The sequence below is a fragment of the Podarcis bocagei genome (genome assembly GCF_964188305.1).
Source record: "Podarcis bocagei genome assembly, chromosome: 12".
Taxonomy (NCBI): domain Eukaryota; kingdom Metazoa; phylum Chordata; class Lepidosauria; order Squamata; family Lacertidae; genus Podarcis; species Podarcis bocagei.
The window spans coordinates 19896115-19916055 of record NC_138137.1 but is presented as its reverse complement, the minus strand read 5'-3'; the positions used below and the strand labels follow the sequence as shown (position 1 = coordinate 19916055).

At 39.4% G+C, this 19941-nt stretch overlaps 2 protein-coding genes across 7 annotated transcripts in view; one reads left to right on the top strand and one right to left on the bottom strand.

Annotated features, from left to right (window-relative positions):
* The window catches only part of THRB (thyroid hormone receptor beta), a 194383-nt gene that overhangs the window by 20056 nt on the left and 154386 nt on the right, over positions 1 to 19941 (bottom strand). For all 6 annotated transcript variants that reach the window (XR_014000945.1, XM_081164821.1, XM_081164824.1 and 3 more), the window contains 2 exons: positions 2273 to 2373; positions 644 to 791 (listed from right to left, as the gene is read on the bottom strand). Coding sequence is in view for 5 of the 6 variants with exons in the window: in XM_081164821.1 (XP_081020947.1) it covers positions 644 to 791; positions 2273 to 2373 (249 nt within the window). In the remaining variant the exon portion in view is untranslated. The remainder of the gene's footprint in view (positions 1 to 643; positions 792 to 2272; positions 2374 to 19941) is intronic.
* LOC308570194 (uncharacterized protein) overlaps positions 1 to 19941 on the top strand; it is a 92564-nt gene that overhangs the window by 45126 nt on the left and 27497 nt on the right. The window lies entirely within an intron of this gene.

The window sequence follows — 19941 nt, the reverse complement described above, 5'->3', positions numbered from 1 at the left end:
AGAGCATGAAATCGTTACAGGACTCCGAGTATATTTCATACCCCCACCGCCTTTTGAGGATAACTTTAGAAACAACTATCAACACTAGCACTTTGGGTTTCCATTTTGAGTTACTCCACTTATGCTACTTCAAGTCTTCACTAAGGGTTAATCTTGCAGCCATATGCTGTAGTTCTTTAGAAGTAGTGTAGCACTGCTTTTCTTTCTGGCTAAAAATAAAACAAACAACTGCAGGATGACTCACGCAACAACAGCGTCCAACTTCCCATTCTTCCAAATCTTTAAGCATGATAATTGCCTGCCCCCTGCATGATACAGCTCCATAACACACACACACACACACACACACACACACACACACACACACACTCCTGAGTTAGAAATTGTTCATATCCTTACTAACATACAGACTCACCAGTGCTAGGGGAAAGCCTAGTCTTTTCAACAGTAGACAGAAAATTAAAGCTTTATGGAAAAATTAGCTGGGCATAACAACCAATATTCTCAACCAGCATATAATTATATAATTTTAAAAAATGAGGGGGGGGAACCAAGCACCCATCAAACAGTGATGATTACGTTGTACTGAAATAAACACACCTAACACAAACAAACAGCACAGTAAAATAAAGAAGCAGCTTACAATCTGTTGCCATGCCAACATAGATGCATTTCTTGAAGCGACATTCCTGGCACTGGTTTCTTGTGACTTTGTCTATCACACATTTTCCTTCATATTTACAGGAGTAAGTTGGATGAAGGTTTTTCTGAATAGTTCTTCGGAAAAAACCCTATGTGGGGGGAAAAGAACGCAAAGTAGCACCCAGATTGCCCACTTTTTATCATTCAGGTTACTTATAACCAAATCTTTATTTAGATATGCTGGAGTGTTTATCGCCGGACAAAGAACAAGATACATTATGAAATAAATTAAGGACATAGGAGGAACCCTCCTTCATCAGATCAGTTAGTTACCCACCTAGTCTAACATTTTGTTATCCCAGCAGCCAATCAGGTACCTATGGTAAACCCAAAGCAATAGCAGTCTCCCACAAATACTGGACGTAATGTATATCCATCGTTTCCTTAATCAAATTTCTCATTTGCAAATTTAACAAAGAAAAGGAAGGGGGAAATTACTAAAGGGAAGGAAGGGAGGAAAATAAATAACATATGAATACTACTAGTAGTAACAAAAAACCACCACCCCTTCATATTACAGATATAGTAGCCATCATTACATGCATCTTAAATTAAACATATGTTAATACAAGCCCTCTCAAAGTCCAAAATAGGTATCCACATGAAAATTGATGCCTATACGAAATATGTTTAAATGCAGTCAAATGAATGGCCTGAGATCCGCAGACCACTGTGTAATCAAAGGTGGATATTTATCTTTCCAGGCTTGAAGTATAAATCTCATAGCAACCACTAATCCCCATACTAGAGGAATATAATATAAAAGCACCCAAACATGCAAATAGCAAAGACTTTGCCAATATAAAATTGATGTGAATAACAACTTCAGCCCAAAAAGAATATATCACTGGACAAGCCCACATAATGAGGCATTCTTAGCATTATACCTCCAACAGATGTGCGTATTGGACAGTGCTTTCTTGTACAAACACTGTGGAGTCCAATATACTCAAAACACTATTTTTTCTGTATGAGTCTGAATTTCAAGTCTAAGGAAACATTCCATATAGATTCTTAAGCAATTTTCTATTCTTTGGGCTCTTTGGTGCAGTCGTAATTCCCTATTCCACAACTCTCTGAGTTCCTGAACTTTTACGTTACAAAGATCCGCTAAACATGCTTAAGCAACAGCTTTGGTTTAGCATTTTGCAAGGATCCAACAATTTAGGAGATGCCAAAGCACTCAAAGCAGATGGGCCATAAATAGGTGCCAGCCACTCATCGGAAATGGATATCCAAGATGTAAAATAGGAAATGACAAAAATAAAAAATAAACCCACCTGAGGCTATTAGCTACTCTAATGTATATATCCAACATCCAACACATTTATTCCACAAAAAGACCGTCCCTCTGTCGTCAAATCTGGATTAATCCATAAAGTCAATTTAGTGCAAGCATTTGGATCAAATTGTAATTGATAAGCTATCATATTCCCCTAGTTACTAAAAGTGAAACGTGACTGATAGCCATAGCCTTATCCTTTACAAATTATAATTTAAATCATGACATTGTCTTATTTTAGCTCTTTATGTGGCCACGATCATGTAGTAATTCTTGCTATAGACTTACCTTGCAACCTTCACAAGTAATGCAGCGATAGTGATACCCCGTGGCTTTGTCACCACAAACGACACATAGCTCGTCCTTGTCTAAGTAACTGGGTATGTACCCTGTAGGGAAAGGGAAAGTGAGTGTCAATGAAGAGGTTGAACTACAGGGGTCAGCAAACGTTTTCAACAGGTGACCGGTCCACTGTCCCTCAGACCTTGGGGGGGGGGGACTATATTGGGGTGTGTGTGAAAGAATTCCTATGCCCCACAAATAAGCCAGAGATGCATTTTAAATAAAAGGACACATTCTACTCATGTAAAAACACGCTGATTCCGGGACTGTCCGCAGGCCGGATTTAGAAGGTGATTGGGCCAGATCCGGCCCCTGGGCCCATGAACTAGAAAAATCATACATATACTTAATGCGGATCCAACACAGTTGTTTTGAGAGGAAATTTCTTAACTAAAAGGTAGGAGGCACATAAAGAGACCAAAGTAGCACAATGAAAAGGAGTTTGGTGACAACTAAGACCAAAAAGAAAGGTTACAGGAAATAAAAATGTACAGAGGAACATTCACTGCCAGAATCAGTACTATGCATAAAAGGCACTATCCACCCAGTTTTAAGCAATTTTAAGTCCTGCTGCTCTCAAGTCAAAATTTTGTATCACGTGCCTTATTTCTTTTCTGAAATCAATGGGACTTGAAAGTGCCTCCCTTTGCCCAAATCATGTCCACATTTTGGACGGCAAAACACAATTTGTGTTAAATTAAAATGAAACATTGATTGAAGGACAGATCAAACCACTATAATTCCTGGGTTGCATGGACAACTTGTAACAAATAAGGCGGAGAAAATAAGCGCACGAAATACCTAATTTGTCTCAGTCTTTGCCGAGAAGAGAAACAATGATCATAACATAACACAGAAAACCCATCAATTCATCAAGGTTAAAAGTGGAGAGGGCCCTTTCAGAGATCACCTAGATAAACTGGACATACTCAAATCAGCAAGTCACTGGAATTGCACAGTAAACTTTTCAACTTGCAGATCATACCAGTGTCCCTTGTCTTTGACTTGGTGGGTCACACTGGTTAATGTAAAGTTTCGGGGGAAATGTGAAATTTGGGCCAGAAAATAACATTTACAGTGGTACCTTGGGTTATAAACACCTTGGGTTACAAACACTTAGGGTTACAGACTCCGCTAACCTGGAAGTAGTACCTCGGGTTAAGAACTTTACCTCAGGATGAGAACAGAAATTGTGCGTAGGTGGTGCAGCAGCAGCGGGAGGCCCCATTAGCTAAAGTGGTACCTCAGGTTAAGAACAGTTTCAGGTTAAGAACGGACCTCCGGAACGAATTAAGTTTGTAACCAGAGGTATTCCGAACTGGAGTTTAAAGAAGAAAAGGGAAAGTATTCACAACAAAAACCCCACCTATTTATGCTTCAGCATCTTACTGCACCAGTATCTTATTACACAGCACTCTACTGGACTTATGGATCATCACCATAAAAATACAGAATACATTGCACCCATATTAAAGTAGTTTTGGTATCTTTCAGGGCACAGACTTCTAAGTAGCCTATTTGCCTCTGGTTATCAATAAATGCCTCCAGGCACCCTGACAAGAAAGTTTTTGTACACTGGAAGAAAGGAGTTGTTTTTATGCCTGTTTTCAGGCTGTGGATGTGCCAGGAATGACTTACAGCAGTTTGTATGCACCAATGGGCTAGTAACAGTGTGTGTAGCTATCTGCCAAAAGGAAGAGGAAAGGCTGTGGAAGGGTTATATTAAAGTTTGGATAGTGGTCTGGTGTATTCCAGGCTCAGAGTAAGTTGAAAGCTTTGGAAAGGGGTCAAATCCACAGGTAATAGTCATGTCCTGTGAAAGGTTCATCTAGTACGAAAACACCAGTGCAGAATGTGATAATGGAATGCCAAACTCATAAAGCTTTCGCAATAAAGATCAGTTAGCAGAAGCAGGAGGGAAGCTATTCTTCTGCTCAGGGATATTCCTGGCAAAATGTATGTGTATTTTTCATTCTAACCATGTCTTTCCACATACAGTGGTACCTCTGGTTACGAGCGCTTCTGGTTAAGAACTCCGCTAATCCGGAAGTAGCTTATTCTGGTTGCGAACTTTGCCCCAGGATCATAGCTGTCAGCTTTTCCCTTTTCTTGCGAGGAATCCTATTTGGAATAAGGGAATTTCCCTTAAAAAAAGGGAAACGTAGGCAGCTATGCCCAGGATGCGAATGGAAATTGTGTGCCAGAGGAGCCTGTGCAGTGGGAGGCCCCATTACCAAAAGCACGCCTCAGGATAAGAACAGTTTCAGCTTAAGAATGGACCTCTGGAACAAATTAAGTTTGTAACCAGAGGTACCACTGTAGAAGAAAAAGTTTAGCTCATGATCAGCTCTAACACTTTGGGGAAGACTTAAAGTGAAAGAGAGGAATTAATACTATGTGAAATTCTAACTTAAGACAATGATAAGGGGTACCCCTCAAGAGTAATTATTGCTTTTGATTCTGTCCTGTAATTGGGGGGGGGGGGATTCTTCCTAATACACATTCGCTATAGCTCCTAAAATAATGAATGGAAGATAAACAAATTTCCCCTCAACTCAACGCACTCTGAAATATAGTCTATTTGTTTACGGCATCAACATGTTATACATTTAAGATGCAAGATGTTTATGTAAGTTCACAATGCGTTCAACCCAACATAACTCGATTATAGACTGAGAATACTATGCGTTATAATAGTAATAATTACAGGGCAATCGACAAGCATTCAGGAGCTTTGGCTATATTAATAACTCACATTCAGTAGTAATTCTGATAATAAAAATAATTGGAACCATTCCACAAAATGGGACTCTGCCATTTTCTATGGATGAAAGACTAGCAGCATGGCCTCAAGTGCCTTTTTAAGTATATTGGTATAAACAGAGGGTTGTGCTACTACAGCAGCAGCAGCTGAAGCAAGATGCTAAGCATATATTTTTATGTTTAAATTTTGTAACTTTTTATTGTCTCTAAAATTCTAATAAATATTATATAAAAAACAAGATGCTAAGCATAATACATAGGCCAAAGCGCCTGAACTTCTTCTCTAATGTCCCAAAATGTAGGCCCAGTGTTACACCAACCAGGGAAATCCAGGGCTCTATTGATAAATCTCAGGTTCCTAGTAAGGGCACATTAATGCTCCCTTGGTATCTGTGCCCAAATAGACAAGCCCTTCATATACAGTGACTGGAGGGAATAAAAGACTGCAAAATGTCAATGGAAACCAAAGTGATATCCCTGTTGTGGGTCTTCTCCCTAGTACCAGAGCGAGGAGGATAAATGCACTGGCACCCTGCTGCAGAATATTATACTATTCTGTGTCATATTTTATTTTTTCACCTAAAACCACAATTTTCACTCGGTAAAGTGAACTTTTTAATTGGCCGTTATCAACTAACATGGTGACAAATCCTTACCAGTTACAATCCGTTGCTCAATAAGGAGTACTCACAGGGGACTGACTATATTTTGGTCTGGTTTTTTGGTGTTTTTATTATGCATTTTGTGTTCTCAATTTGCATTTTTATGTTGTGAACCTCCCTGTGATCTTTGGATGAAGGGCAATATAAAAAATTAATCACCCTCACCCTCACCATCTCCATCTTAGGTAGGTCATTCCTTAATGGGTCTCCCTTGAACTTTTTATGTGGATGACTCACACACAGGACTTGCACTCTAGTATCATAATGACAGTGACTTCAGGTGGCAGCTGAACTGGGAGCCCAAAACTGTGCTTCATAACAACAGGAGAAGCCATTTTGAAAAGGACGAGGTTACAACAGCTAGAGAGTCTCTAGGATGTCAAAGAGAAGTGACAGATTATGTCATGTTTACTAATTTGCTAAATGGAATATGAAAGGTATAATAAGAGGTCTAACACACTATGTACTAGTGCTTCAGTAACCTCAGGAAATCCAAGCCAAGCAGTTCATGTACCATTCTCATGTCCATGAGAGCAATAAGAAAACTTTGGGGGGTTTTTTGGAAAAAAAATTAAAAGCTTTGTTAGACATCATGTTCACTTCCCAAATGAATTCCAGATGAACCAGGAGAATATTATCCCTGCAGTTTGCTACTGGATGAGCTAACAGGCCTTTTCAACTGCTTAATTTTTATCTTGATTAGCCATAATGATTATCTGTTTTTGTATTTTTTTAAATGGTGCTTTATGCTGTGATATTGTAAATAGCCCTGATGTGTTATGATACGGCAGCACAGAAATATTTTTTAAATAAATAAATGAATTAAAATAAAATAAAATAAAATACTACCACACTTTGAAAAACTGTGAGCACTAGGGAAATGAACCACTGCCGCCACTGCCTTCTCAGTAGTGGCGCCCGCCCAGTGGAATGCCCTCTCATCAGATGTCAAGGAAATAAACAACTATCTGATTTTTAGAAGACATCTGAAGGCAGCCCTGTTTAGGTAAGCTTTAAATGTCTGATGTTTTATCGTTTGTTTGTTTGTTTGTTTTTTATTAATTCTGTTGGGAGCCGCCCAGAGTTGCTGAGTATAAATAATAATAAATATCCATGCACAGAGATTAGTTTGTAGTATTTCTATGCCATTAAGGTCAAGCCTTAAAAGTGGCTCATGTCTGCGACGAAAACTATAAACTACAACTACTGAAACCATATCATTACAATTCTAAAATAAAAAAGCAGTCTAAAACGTTCTACTGGCAAGCACAGAAAATCAGATAAAGCAATTCAAAACAGAGACCGCAACGGTTTAAACCACTAAAATTACTTAGACCGGAAGGAAGATAAACCCCCACAGCTGCCCCTCTTCTGGTCATGGGAGTGGAGCTGTCTAGGGCTGGAACTGGGTTTCCCACTTCCTGCCCCTGCAGTCTGGGGGACCTGGCTTATTAGACTACAGTACAGTGTAAACAGAACTTTTATATGCACAGGGAAACAAAAACAAACAAAAAAGAGTGCGTCTTGCTTTATTAAGCTGGATTTAAAAAAATGGTTTTTTAATAAAAAAAATAATAAATAATTTTTTTAAAAAAAATTAAATTGGATTTTTAAAATAAAACGCTTTTGGAGGAAAAATCTTTCTAAAGATAGTTTTCTATTTAAGTTACAGAATAGTCCAAAGGCTATTCATCAGGAAATAAACATTTGTTTGAAGATTTTCATGTGTGCTAAATCTCAGTCTAAGGTTGTTGGTTTTTAAAAAATTGTTTAACCACATCAGTTAACAAACATGGATACATATACTACAATGTTATTGTTTTAGTTCAATAAAATGTTTAAATTGTTATTAAGGAAATAATTATTTTTCTCCTTCCAATAAAGTACAGCAGAAATGCCATCCAAATATAAACAGTTAACTTATTAAATCTCACAATAATTTCATAATTATCAGTCTATGTATTTCTAATAGTATAACCAAACCAGTAATTTTTGATATAACTGTAAAAACTACTCCGAAAAATTTATTATTCCAAAAACGAAACCTTCATCTGGTTGTAAATATTAAGTTGATACTAGCAAGAATGAGTCTTTCTGCAAAAAAAGATTTAAATCAAGTCTTACCGACTAAAGATTTAAATCGTGATTAAATCGATTTGATTTAAATCAAATCCACCTTGCTTTATTGCGATACTCGTTTTATTGCAGCGGTCCAGAACTAAACACACAATATTTCCAGGACACGCCTGTATCTTGACTTTAAAGCGATGGACTGGACCCAAAAGCATACAGAATGAGAGAGTGTGGTGTGCAACAGAGCGGGGAGTTGGGAGAGGAGAACCAGCTGGTAAATTAACAAAGATGGTGTGCTCTTGTCCTAAAGAACAATTAGGTGCTTATTGTTAGCATACAACGATTTCAACATTGCTTCATAATACGAAGGACATCGCACAAATGCAGGTCAAGACTTGGGTAGAAGAGCCCAAATGACTCTTAATGACCTTGACCCTCATCTGTCCAGTATATTTATGGCAGTTGAAGGTAAAGCTGCAGTCTCGTCAAAGTCCGGACTTGCAAATCTGTCTAATCTGAACTCTTGGCAAGACAAAATACTCAGCGGGAGCAGATGCCCACACCTTAGAAGAATGTGTGCCATAATCCAATCTGAACAATCCCTCTTGAAATCTATTACACTTGATCAAGATCTGCAGGGCCTCTAGAACCAATTGCTCCTGGATAACATACCAAGTCTATACCCAATAATTATTTAGCGTTGTAAATGTTCGTATTTTCAACCAAATTTGTTGGGGGCCTTTGTACTGCAAAATACATTTGAGGAGCCCTCGCAATTTAATCTGAATTATACACCAGTATCCAATTATATACCTTCTGATCAGAGATTAAACCTTATGAGAAGAAATTAAGTAAAGTATTAACACCCATCTTCAGAATACATATAATTGTAGGTGCATCTTTCTTAATTTACATAATGTTACATTAGAATGTGTTTTTTAACACGTCATTTTAAACCTTTTTGAAAAAAATTCACAACTTTTCAACTCAAATGCAAAGGAAAAATGTTTCTTGCAAACTCATCAATGCAGAAATAAAAAAACCAACTAAACTTATTGTATTACTGCTAAAAGTATTGTATCTGATCTTTTAACAAGAGGTGTGGGTTTTAGGGCCTCATGGAGCATATACAGTGACTATTGTTTTTTACTTGGAAGTAGCTGGTCCATGGATAAGCTTTCTACCAGACCTCACAAGAAAGGATTCTATACAGATCTCAGGCAAGGCTCTTTAGACCCAATGAATCATCGCAGAGCTTTCTGTTATGTGAATGCTATGGAGGAAGCAGAGTAGAGTTCTATGTTTGTGCCTTTTTCAAGTCGGACTAGTAAGATTTCGTTGAAAGACCCTTGGTCAGCAAAATATTCAAGACTGTATTGAGAGTCACCTTGGTTTGTTTTTTTTCTAAGCTAATTCAGAAGGAGCATTTCTTTCAGCCAAATCAGGGAGTAAGACATGGAATCTGAAGACAGCAAGACATGGATGTCCAAGTGAACATCATTGCAGTGTGCTTATGTCCGTTTCCAACCTGGCTAACTGGCGCTCACAAAATGGACAATGAGTCATCAGTTTAAGAGCATTTATCTTAATGCAACTCAGGTTTCAAAAGATGCATTTTTATTGCGCATTAATGATGATTTCTGTTATTGGAGTAGTCAACCACAATTCCACTTCCAATAATGTTTGTGCCTGCAAACATTTTGGGTTGGCTATATTTCCAAGCACGGCATATCCTGTTACTTCCTGCTAACATCATCTACCTTTTCATACCATGTTACGGGTCGTCGTCCATCCTCCCCCACTGCTTATTTTTTGTGTCCTAGCCCCTCCGGACAGCAATAATTTGGTAGCATTGGGGAAGCGTCACAACGCAACTATTAAAGCAGAACAAATCCACCCTTAAGGTACTACTATTACTATGTCCCCTTCTCATTGTTCCCTCCATCTTTCCCAACTTCAGGGTCTTTTCCAGGGAGTCTTCTCTTCTCATGAGGTGGCCAAAGTCTTGGAGCCTCAGCTTCACGATCTGTCCTTCCAGTGAGCACTCAGGGCTGATTTCCTTAAGAATGGATAATGGAAAAGACCCTGATGTTGGGAAAGATGGAGGGCACAAGGAGAAGGGGACGACAGAGGACGAGATGGTTGGACAGTGTTCTTGAAGCTACCAGCATGCGTTTGACCAAACTGCGGGAGGCAGTGGAAGACAGGAGTGCCTGGCGTGCTCTGGTCCATGGGGTCACGAAGAGTCGGACATGACTAAATGACTAAACAACAACAAATTACTATGTCAAAAACATGTTGCAGAATACATCTGCAATAAAACACTCTTTTTGGAAGGCTAATAGTCATCTTGAGGCCTTACTCTCTTTGTGTTGCTGATGATACTGAGGTTCAGTGCTCCCCCCCCCCCGGGGGTAGACAAAGGTTCGCAGTACCAGTACCCTTTGGTGAGTACTGGCACATCCCCACCCCCCAAAAAAGCACTGCTGAGGTTAAAAGGTCTCTTGAGCAGTTTTCAACAGTTCCACAAAATAAACGTTGCTAACAGCAGAGACAGTACCCTACCAGAAACCCAGAGCAACAATTATTCATTCTAGTGGCAACAGTGCTGTGCCTTTAGTGCTAAGATGATGAAATCATCAAATAGCAATAGCTTTGTTATTATTATTTTTAAATCTTCATTTGGTTAATTTTAAATATATACTTAGTGGCATATTTGTATACCCTTTCACATTTTTGCTGTTCTGTTATTCTTCTATCCTTCTTGACATTGTCTATGGGTCTATGCGTCTCATATAAGTTTATTCAATTATTTAACTTCCACTTGGATTGGTAGTTTTTTTGAATTCCAATGAAAATGCACAGCATGGCAATCGATACACTCACCCCTGTTTAATGAACTGTTTAATGATGCTTCGAAGTGCTCAAAAGGCTATTATACAGAGAAGAGACAACACTCTGGGTAATATCATGCTCTGGCAAAAGAAATACCCTCTATGACGAAGATATGATATGCATCTCAGCTTATGCTACTGTACATAAGCAAAGAAACTCTAGCTGCGATTACAAACAAGATGAGCTTCTGATATTGGGAAGACATCAAGTTCAGTAATTATGCTGAACTTTTAATGTTTTATTTTAGTAAATATAAGATTATACAACTAGTGAATTAACAAACTATGTACATGTTTGTTTACACACACCAGCAGTATGGCTTTCAGTGGGTATCACAATAGCAAGCATGAAATAAGATCTGTACTTTTATAAATATCGGTAAGTCATGAAATCGTAACCATTCCCCTCCAATAGGATGCATAATTTAGTCCAGGGGTTGGCGAGGGGTTTACCTCGCCTGGGCCAGTTCACTCCTGCGGAGATTGCTCCATGGGCCAGATTGCGTCTGCGCAGACGCAATTTCCAGCACCACAGAAGCGAGTCCCTGCTCTGCGCTGCGCCAGTTTAGCGCAGCGGGCGGGGACTCGCCAAGCGGGTGGCTCAGGGGCCATTTAAACGACCCCCATGGCCCACAGGTTGCTGACCCCTAACTAGTCATATCACATCCAAAACCACCTTCCCAATATTTGCATGTTTGGTTTTGTGATTCTAATATGAAGCAAACGCACCATATCGATAAGCCTCTGAAGTATGAGCTGTTAGCAAGCTGTATGTCAAACGGTATTTCTATGGCCAGACCCATTTTAAACACCATATTTTTCACGCTATAGGACGCACCCGACCATAAGACGCACCTAGTTTTAGAGGGGCAGAACAGGAAAAAAAATTTATCCTCCCGCTTCACTGAAGAGGCGCTGCGCAGAGAGGGAAAGCTGCGCAGTGCCTCTCCTGGCTTCAGGGATGGCCGCCCGAAGCCTCCGGAGCGCAGCCATCCCTGAAGCCAGGAGAGCATCGGGCGGCCATTCCTGAAGCCTGGAGAGCGAGAGGGGTCGGTGCGCACCGACCTCTCTCGCTCTCCAGGCTTCAGCTAAAGCAACGCGAAGCCTCCGGAGCGCAGTGGGAGCGCTCCTGCTGCGCTCCGGAGGCTTCGTGTTGCTATCGCTGAAGCCACGGAGCCTGCATTCGCTCCATAAGACGCACACACATTTCCCCTTAATTTTTGGAGGGGGAAAAGTGCGTCTTATAGGGCGAAAAATACGGTGTGTGAACAGAAAAACGGCAGCATGGCACAGGTTGGATAAAGAGCTCCCACATGTCTAGTACAGTTGACTATTTGCTATTATTTTTCTTGTTGCAAATACTCTAGTGGAACCTTATTGCATTACTTTCTTGGAAGCGAAAAATACCTGTGTGTCCCTTTGTGTGGGAAATGAGTACCACTTTTAAGAAAATTACAGGGTATTCGTACAGTTCTGTTCAAGCTGTGGGGTACTGCACAAGCAAATGGGTTAAAGGCCTCGTCCTAAGAAACCTATTCCCGGCCTCTGTGAAAAGTAGTGGGTGTTTGGCTACTCACAAAGGTGCAGATTGCAGGTTTTGCTCTTAAATGCATGTTCCTTGTCTTCAAAATGATTGTAAGTACAATGAGCTGCACTTGGGAGAGATACAAGTCAATATCACTCTAACACACTGTACCTCGTTAGAAACAATGAAAAGTGAGAATTGCCAACCAAACTCAATTCTGGCTCAATATATATATATATATCTAGAATGTTAAGGTAGCATGAATCACTGGGTAAAGCAGAGGGAGAATCAGATTATATTCCCACCCCCATATCCAATTTGCTACATTTCCTTAGGCAAGCCACTTAAGATTGCCCTTCAGTCCTCGAAACAAGGGAAAGGATTCTATCTGTACTAAGTACCAGTATTATTGCTTATTATGATGTCGACCCTTGATGATGCTTAACCGGGGAAATCTAATGCTTGCTGATTTGCCATCTCCTTTTCCCCAGTATTGGCCAAGCGATGGCCACTGAGTGAAAAATGGCTCCTTCTGTTAAAAAGCGCCAAATGAAAAAGGTCATCTGAAAAAGATGCAGTTATTCTACATACTGATTATCCTGCAGACAGACTGCTACAATTTATTCCATGGACACACCACACAGTTAAAATTATGTAAGAAATCCGTAGTTGCTTCAAATTTACAGAGAAGCATAATAATAATAATAATAATAATAATAATAATAATAATAATAATAGAGGAGGTGCCCCTGTACCAGCTTTTCACACTGTCTTTAGACAAGATGTGAGCTATATAGGCCCATGCAACTCAATACAGGAAGGATGCTGTTTCCCCCTTGGATGTTGTGTGGCAAATGCGAAAACATTGGACTGCAATTCTGGCTAGCCTGCTTAAATCCCATCGATTTGTAACAAATCAGATTCTCAAACCTTTATTGGGATATGTACAAAATTCCAGTAGGGTTCAACACACACACACACACACACACACACACACACACGAAGAAAAACCCTGCATCTAGCTCTTAATTCAGGTATGTAGCTGTGTTGGTCTGACGTAGTCGAAAGAAATAAAAAAAATTAAAAAATTGTCCAGTAGCACCTTAGAAACCAACTAAGTTTGTTCTGGGTATAAGCTTTCATGTGCATGCACATGAGGGACGCGGGTGGCGCTGTGGGTTAAACCACAGAGCCTAGGACTTGCTGATCAAAAGGTCGGCGGTTCGAATCCCAGCGACAAGGTGAGCTCCCGTTGCTCAGTCCCTGCTCCTGCCAACCTAGCAGTTCGAAAGCACGTCACAGTGCAAGTAGATAAATAGGTACTGCTCCAGCGGGAAGGTAAATGGCGTTCCCGTGCGCTGCTCTGGTTCGCTAGAAGCGGCTTGGTCATGCTGGCCACATGACCCGGAAACTGTATGCCGGCTCCCTCAGCCAGTAAAGCGAGATGAGCGCCGCAACCCCAGAGTCGTTCGCGACTGGACCTAATGGTCAGGGGTCCCTTTACCTTTAAGGTGCTACTGTACAATTTTTTTATTTAATTCTAGCTCTTAAATTAGTGTTGTTTAGCATTCACAAATCCTCACTGCATGTTTCAGAAACCTGGCTACTAGCTGCATCTTAGCCCCATTCCTGAGTGAACATAAGAAAGGCTACCTTACATTTGTCTGAATACCACTCCCTACTAACAACCGATTGATAAACTTAAAATCAAATTGTCTGATACCAGGGGCAGTGCAAAATAAATTGCACGGCTGATTCCACTTGCCTCTGTCCACAGGGGCATAGCCTCTCTACGAGTGGTATTTTCTGGAATCTTCCGTGTCACATTGCCGAGGATAGCACATTCCGTCTCGCTAGCATATAGGCCCTGTGTTGATTCGGTTTGGTCAAAAGGGAGAGGTAAGACACCATTGGCTGTCCCCCTCGCACCAAACACAGACTTGCACATACACTATTTCTGATTTGGCTACTAAGTACTTGGAGTTTGTTGACTAACAATCTGCATTTCATTATCTCAAATGCAGAAATTTTTGATAAAGCCGTGTGGGGTGTCTAGTGAGATTCCTAACAGCTGAATTTTATTGAACCATTTATCTATCTAGGTTAGCACTGTCTGCACTTATGTGCAGCTGGTAGTTCTCTAATACGTCAGATAGAAGTCTTTCCCAATCCTAACTGAAGATGCCAAGAACTGAAGCCGGGAACATCTGCAGACAAAGCATATGATCTATTCATTGACCTGCACACAGTTAATGATTACGATACACACAAATGCTTTGATGTTTGGAAGAGAGCTGCATTTTCCCCCTGGAACTTTTGAGCACCCCTCTCTTCACGACATTGCCTAATTTACGTTTCAAATGTCCATCAGCTTCGCTGGAATCTTGCCATCCAGTACAGAAAGAGGTCATGCTGTTTGAGAAAAACATATCTGAAGGGGCCTTCTAAATTCCATGTTTCTTTAGATCCCATCATTTTATGCTGCCTGAGTACAGAACTACAGTCTAAGGATGTTCAAAGTACATCCCTTGCTTCAAGTCTGGAGAAAGGCAGGATATAAAACAAGATAAAGGATCACAGAGACAAGAGAGACAAGAGAATACTAGCACAGGCCACATCTGAGAATTATCTCGTGCTTTTTGAAGCTTGTGCATCACACCCAAGAATCAAGAATTCTACCTCTATTCTCACCCACGATACCACCTTTTGACTTCTCCACATTCATCTGAAAATCAAAACGCAGCCCACACACAGTCTCCGTCACAAGCTTCAGATAAAAATGTGGAAAAGTGGGTATGAGCTGATTCCCAGTCCACTCCTTGTCTTCAGCAAAAGTCTGGAAAGGACTTCAGATTAGACAACTCACAACTGAGAAGGAAGCAACATGACTGAATAACTAGAAGGAAGCAACATGACAGAACAGCACATCCTTTAAGTAAAACCACACTTTAACTCTTACCACCTACTCCAAGAAGTTCAAGTTATTGTTAGCTTTCACACATGGGTTACGATGACAAAATCTGTCACTTCTACCTGCTTTGCAAATTGTATACACTGTCATTGTAATGGTACATACAGATTATCTTGTCTGCATGATATGAACACCTAAATTTCCACAGCTGACATCAAAGACAGCTTAAAAAATAAAGGCTTCCATGTAAGCCTCAGTGCCAAAATTTGCAAACCTTTGTTCACACAATGTGTTTTCACTTAAATCCGTAGAATTGCTGAAAAGTACAGAACCATGAAGGTTCAGGTTCTTTTTGGCTTGGTTAAGATTTATTGGGAAATTATTGTTTCTGATATTAGAAAGAGCAACCTTCCTGGATGGTGCAAGTACTAAACCCTAGGGGTGCTGATGAAAAGGAACATTCCTAAATTTCTGGACATTGTAGATTTGCCTTGCTTTGGTGTTTTTTCATTTTGCAATTGTGTGTTTTGTATTCATACTGTATTGTAATTGCCATTGGCTATAAACAATAAAATTGATTCAATTGAATTGATATTAGAATGGGCTGCTGTGAGCCTCATGTTCACATGAGCTCCCCTCCTCTGCTGAACCTAGAACAGTGCCCTGTTACATATGAATTTAGGAACAGTGGCTTGCTTAAACTATGTTTAGTGAAAAGAATCCAGGATTAAACTGGTCTTGGATAGAAAACTGTGCTCCATTCAAAATCAATAGCAGTTCCTCCTTGATAACAAAAATGAGGAAGGGAGAGAATGTGAACCGAAGGCTTACTGTAGTAGAAACTGATTTCTGACTCTGTCATGAATCACAGTTGTGCTCAGTGTTGTTGTTTTTCTGGGGGTACGCATACCCGCCTAAACATTTTGTGAATCTAAGTTTGGCCTCATTGAGGGGCAGTATTTCAATATGAGTAGGAAAATGAGAGCACCCCTAAACATTTTTTTAAAAGGGGGGAAAAAACACCGGCTGTGCTTATCTTACAAGTTCTGCAAATCCCAGAAACATTAATCAAGAGGCTCAAATTCAGAATGTGTAATAATGTATTGATTATTGTTACAATTTGGGCTTGCATATTTGCTGTAAGAATAATCGATGCATAATAAATTACAGATTCTGATACCCAGCTTCTAGATTAATCTTCTGCCTTTTTTTTTAGCCACAGAAAGAAAAGATAGCAAGGTGTTAAATACAATGAAAACACCATATAGCAAAAGCTGGGAACTTATGATTACAATGTAGAACACTTTATTTTTAAAATCTTCTAGGTGCTTATAATTCTCCCATAGATGCTGTCCCACACATCACGTGGATATTTTGTTCTTGACTTTTATTAGAAACACAATTTCTATTTGGGGCTGTATTGCAAGGGAAAACAACATGCTGTACAGCTTTTAAAAGGACGGGCTTTTCATTAGGATCAGAAAGGAAGAGATCTCTTCTCTGCTTGGGAATAAACTCAACAGCACAAGTTTTAGAAGTTTGTTACGAATTGTTCTGAGGGAGTGGCATTGCACAAACATAGTAGCAAACATAATTAATAGAAATGAAGTTATTAAGAATTGCCTGGAACGAGGGCAAAGCTCATGAACACCTGCTTTGGATCTTAATTTTGTTTTAATGAGCCAGTACTAAGACTTTGCTAACAAAAAAGGTGGAAGAAGAATAAGGGGGGAATCAATTTTGGATCAATACTGTCACAAATGTTTCTTATTAAAGCCGTCTGTCCTCGGAACAGGATTAAGTGATTGGTTACTTTATAAGAGTTTGTCTTAAAGCTTCCAAGCAAAAACCACCCACAAACACATATAAAGTTTCAAATACGATCGGTTTAGCAAATACAGTATTAGAATACTTTTGTGAAAGCCATGTTGATTCTTCACTTCTACAAACATATGAATCTGCAAGCCTTCTTTCCGTGTTCGTTTTTCAACGGGCAAGAAAATATTAATTGAGGGATAGATAGCTCACAATGAAAATGCCCTGAAACATTTATCGAGATAGCTATTCTAGGGAAAGGAAAGGCAGCTTCCAAAAACTGCTTGTAATGTTTCCGATTATTAAATCCACTTGCTGGGAAAATAGTAGATTAACCAGTGCAAAATGTTCACATAGACCTATATTATTTTAAGCCAAACACAGTTATCTCAAGTATTACTTAAAAAATATTAAGATGGCCAGACATCAAAGAATTGTCAAATACAAGGACAGATACACATTTTACATTATTGCAAATTCGGAACAGCCAACTTATGTTTTAGTGTGAGGTACTTAATTTCATTTGGGGGAGGGTGTTTTCCAACAGAAAGGTGACTAAGAATTTTTATGAATTGAACATGAACAGGAAGCTTGAAAAGTACTATTTTTGCACAAATGAGTGAAAAAACATATTGCTCCCCCAAATAATACAACTGTCTATTATATGGCAACAAATGAAAGCATTTGTTTACAGAACACTGATTTGCACATTTTCTAATCAAACACATATATTTTATGATAGGAAAGAGGAATGAAAAGAAAGGGGGGGGGTCCAAAGAGTATTTTTTTCAATTTTTAACATGAACACTTTTTTAAATTTCAAAGTATTTTTAGAAATTAAAAAAATGTGTATCATCCTTAAGTCCCTACAACCCAAATTCTGGCAATATTTTTCATTTTACTTTTCCTCATATGGACACATATAGATAATTAGGTCTAATATAGCAGGATCAACTAGTTATTTATCCTACCAGGAAAAAGGGCTGTAGGTTTAATAAACCTATTGTAAACATGCTACATTGAACTATAGAAACATTTGAAAATAAGAAAGTACTGTTCCTTGAGCAGTTATATAAGCAAAGCTAGGCTTTGTTTGCACACAGATAGTTCAGTCTTAATAACTGAAGGGTATCATATTGATGTTTTACAGAACAACCCCATACATGTCTACTCAAAAGTAAGCTCCACTTAGTTTAATTGGGCTTGCTCCCATGAAAACATGCACAGAGTTTCAGTCTCAAGCAAGGTATTTCATCAAATGAAACATCTATAATGTTTCTGTTACAAAAAAGGAAATTCTAACACTATTTGCACACACCTTTCATAAACACTTTCTCAGCAATATTCTGTGTTTTCCTTACAGGGAAGTAATGTTATACTAAGATTCCGAGAAATAGACATATTTTAAGGCTTAGAAGAATGGGTATTCACTTTTCAACCCAGCCTACTTCACACTCAAACATTCAATTAATCGGACGTGGGGCAAAATAAAGTTTCATATCTACAGGTTTTCCCCCTAATAGTTTACATTGCTGACTATCATTCAGAGCCTAGTGCTTTAAGGAACTTTTAAGCATATGACCTTTTGTAACTTGTTTTTACACTTGGCTGTACATTTTAATATCCTTTTAAATAACATTTTAATCAATGCTAATTAGGCACAGCCACCTTAAGATGCAAAAGTAAAGAAAATAATACATCTTGGCAATGTTATGAGTCGATAATGAAAACCTTGCTGAGGAGAAACTTTTCCAGTCAATCTGAAAACGTACCAGCCAACACACGCACAAACATATATCTAGACAACAGGCTTAACGGCACAAAAATATACGTATATACATAAGCTTTCTGAAATTAAAGTAAAAGTAATGGCAAGTCTTTGTCTTTCACCTCCCGTTGCCCCCTCAAAAAACACTCTTTCCCAATCACCTAGCAACATCTGTCGCTGCTGCTGCTGTTGCTGCTTTCGATTCTCAATAGGCAGTCTTCACATTCACAGATGTAACTGAGCCAACGGAGAAAAATTGCAGGTGTAAAGCAAGCAAACGGACAAAATTCAGGTGGATTTTATTTTTTTGTCACAAACAGAAAATCCACAAAAAAATGGCATTTCCTACCTTTCTTCTGAGAGTAGGATGGCGATTGCCCTTGAGAAAAAGTAGGCTTTTCTTCGGTGAAATATTCAGGTTGGTTGTATTGATGCAGGGCCACGTCCATGTCGGAGTACTCACTTTTAAAAACGTTTCCAGGGTAACTACAGGTATACGGCTGATTCACCGCCCAGGCCTGTTCCATATAGATGTTATTATTGTGCAGGACCTGAGCATCGCAACTGCTGTAACTCTGACTATCTTCGATATAAGTGCAATAATCAGAGGGCTGCATGTAGCAGTTGCTGCTGGCAGCCGGGCGAGCTTCATATATTTCTTGCATACAGTAGTTCATTTTGCTATCCTATCGTCAGCCTTATATTTTACATATGCACACATGCGCTCACATGCATATACACACGGAAGCCTGCATACGCATGGGGTGGGCAAGAGAGATGAATACGCAACACCCAGGAAAGTCGACCGCAAAATTGTATGTTTAACTTTAGAGCGGTGCCTGATGTGCTAATACCCTATTTATATTAGGGATAGACCGAGAGCTCTCCTGCCAGTCAAACATATTGGAAAGCAGATTTATAACAGTCAAAGGTCTTAATCTGTGACTGTATGTTAATTCCTTGAGAAAGATGGCAGGTAACATTGGCCACCAGACAAAGAGGTAATGCCCAGACAACCCCACCGTTCCACAAGTTTGGGGGGTGGAATAATAATTTTATAAAGCTACTTCTGTCTCCTTTCAGTATGATTAGAAAACGATTACAAAGGCAAGGGCACAGAAATGCCCCTGGTGTTGTCAACTTAAGTGTGAAGCATCACAAAGTACACTCAGGAAATCCTTGAGACGATATGTTCAAAATCCAA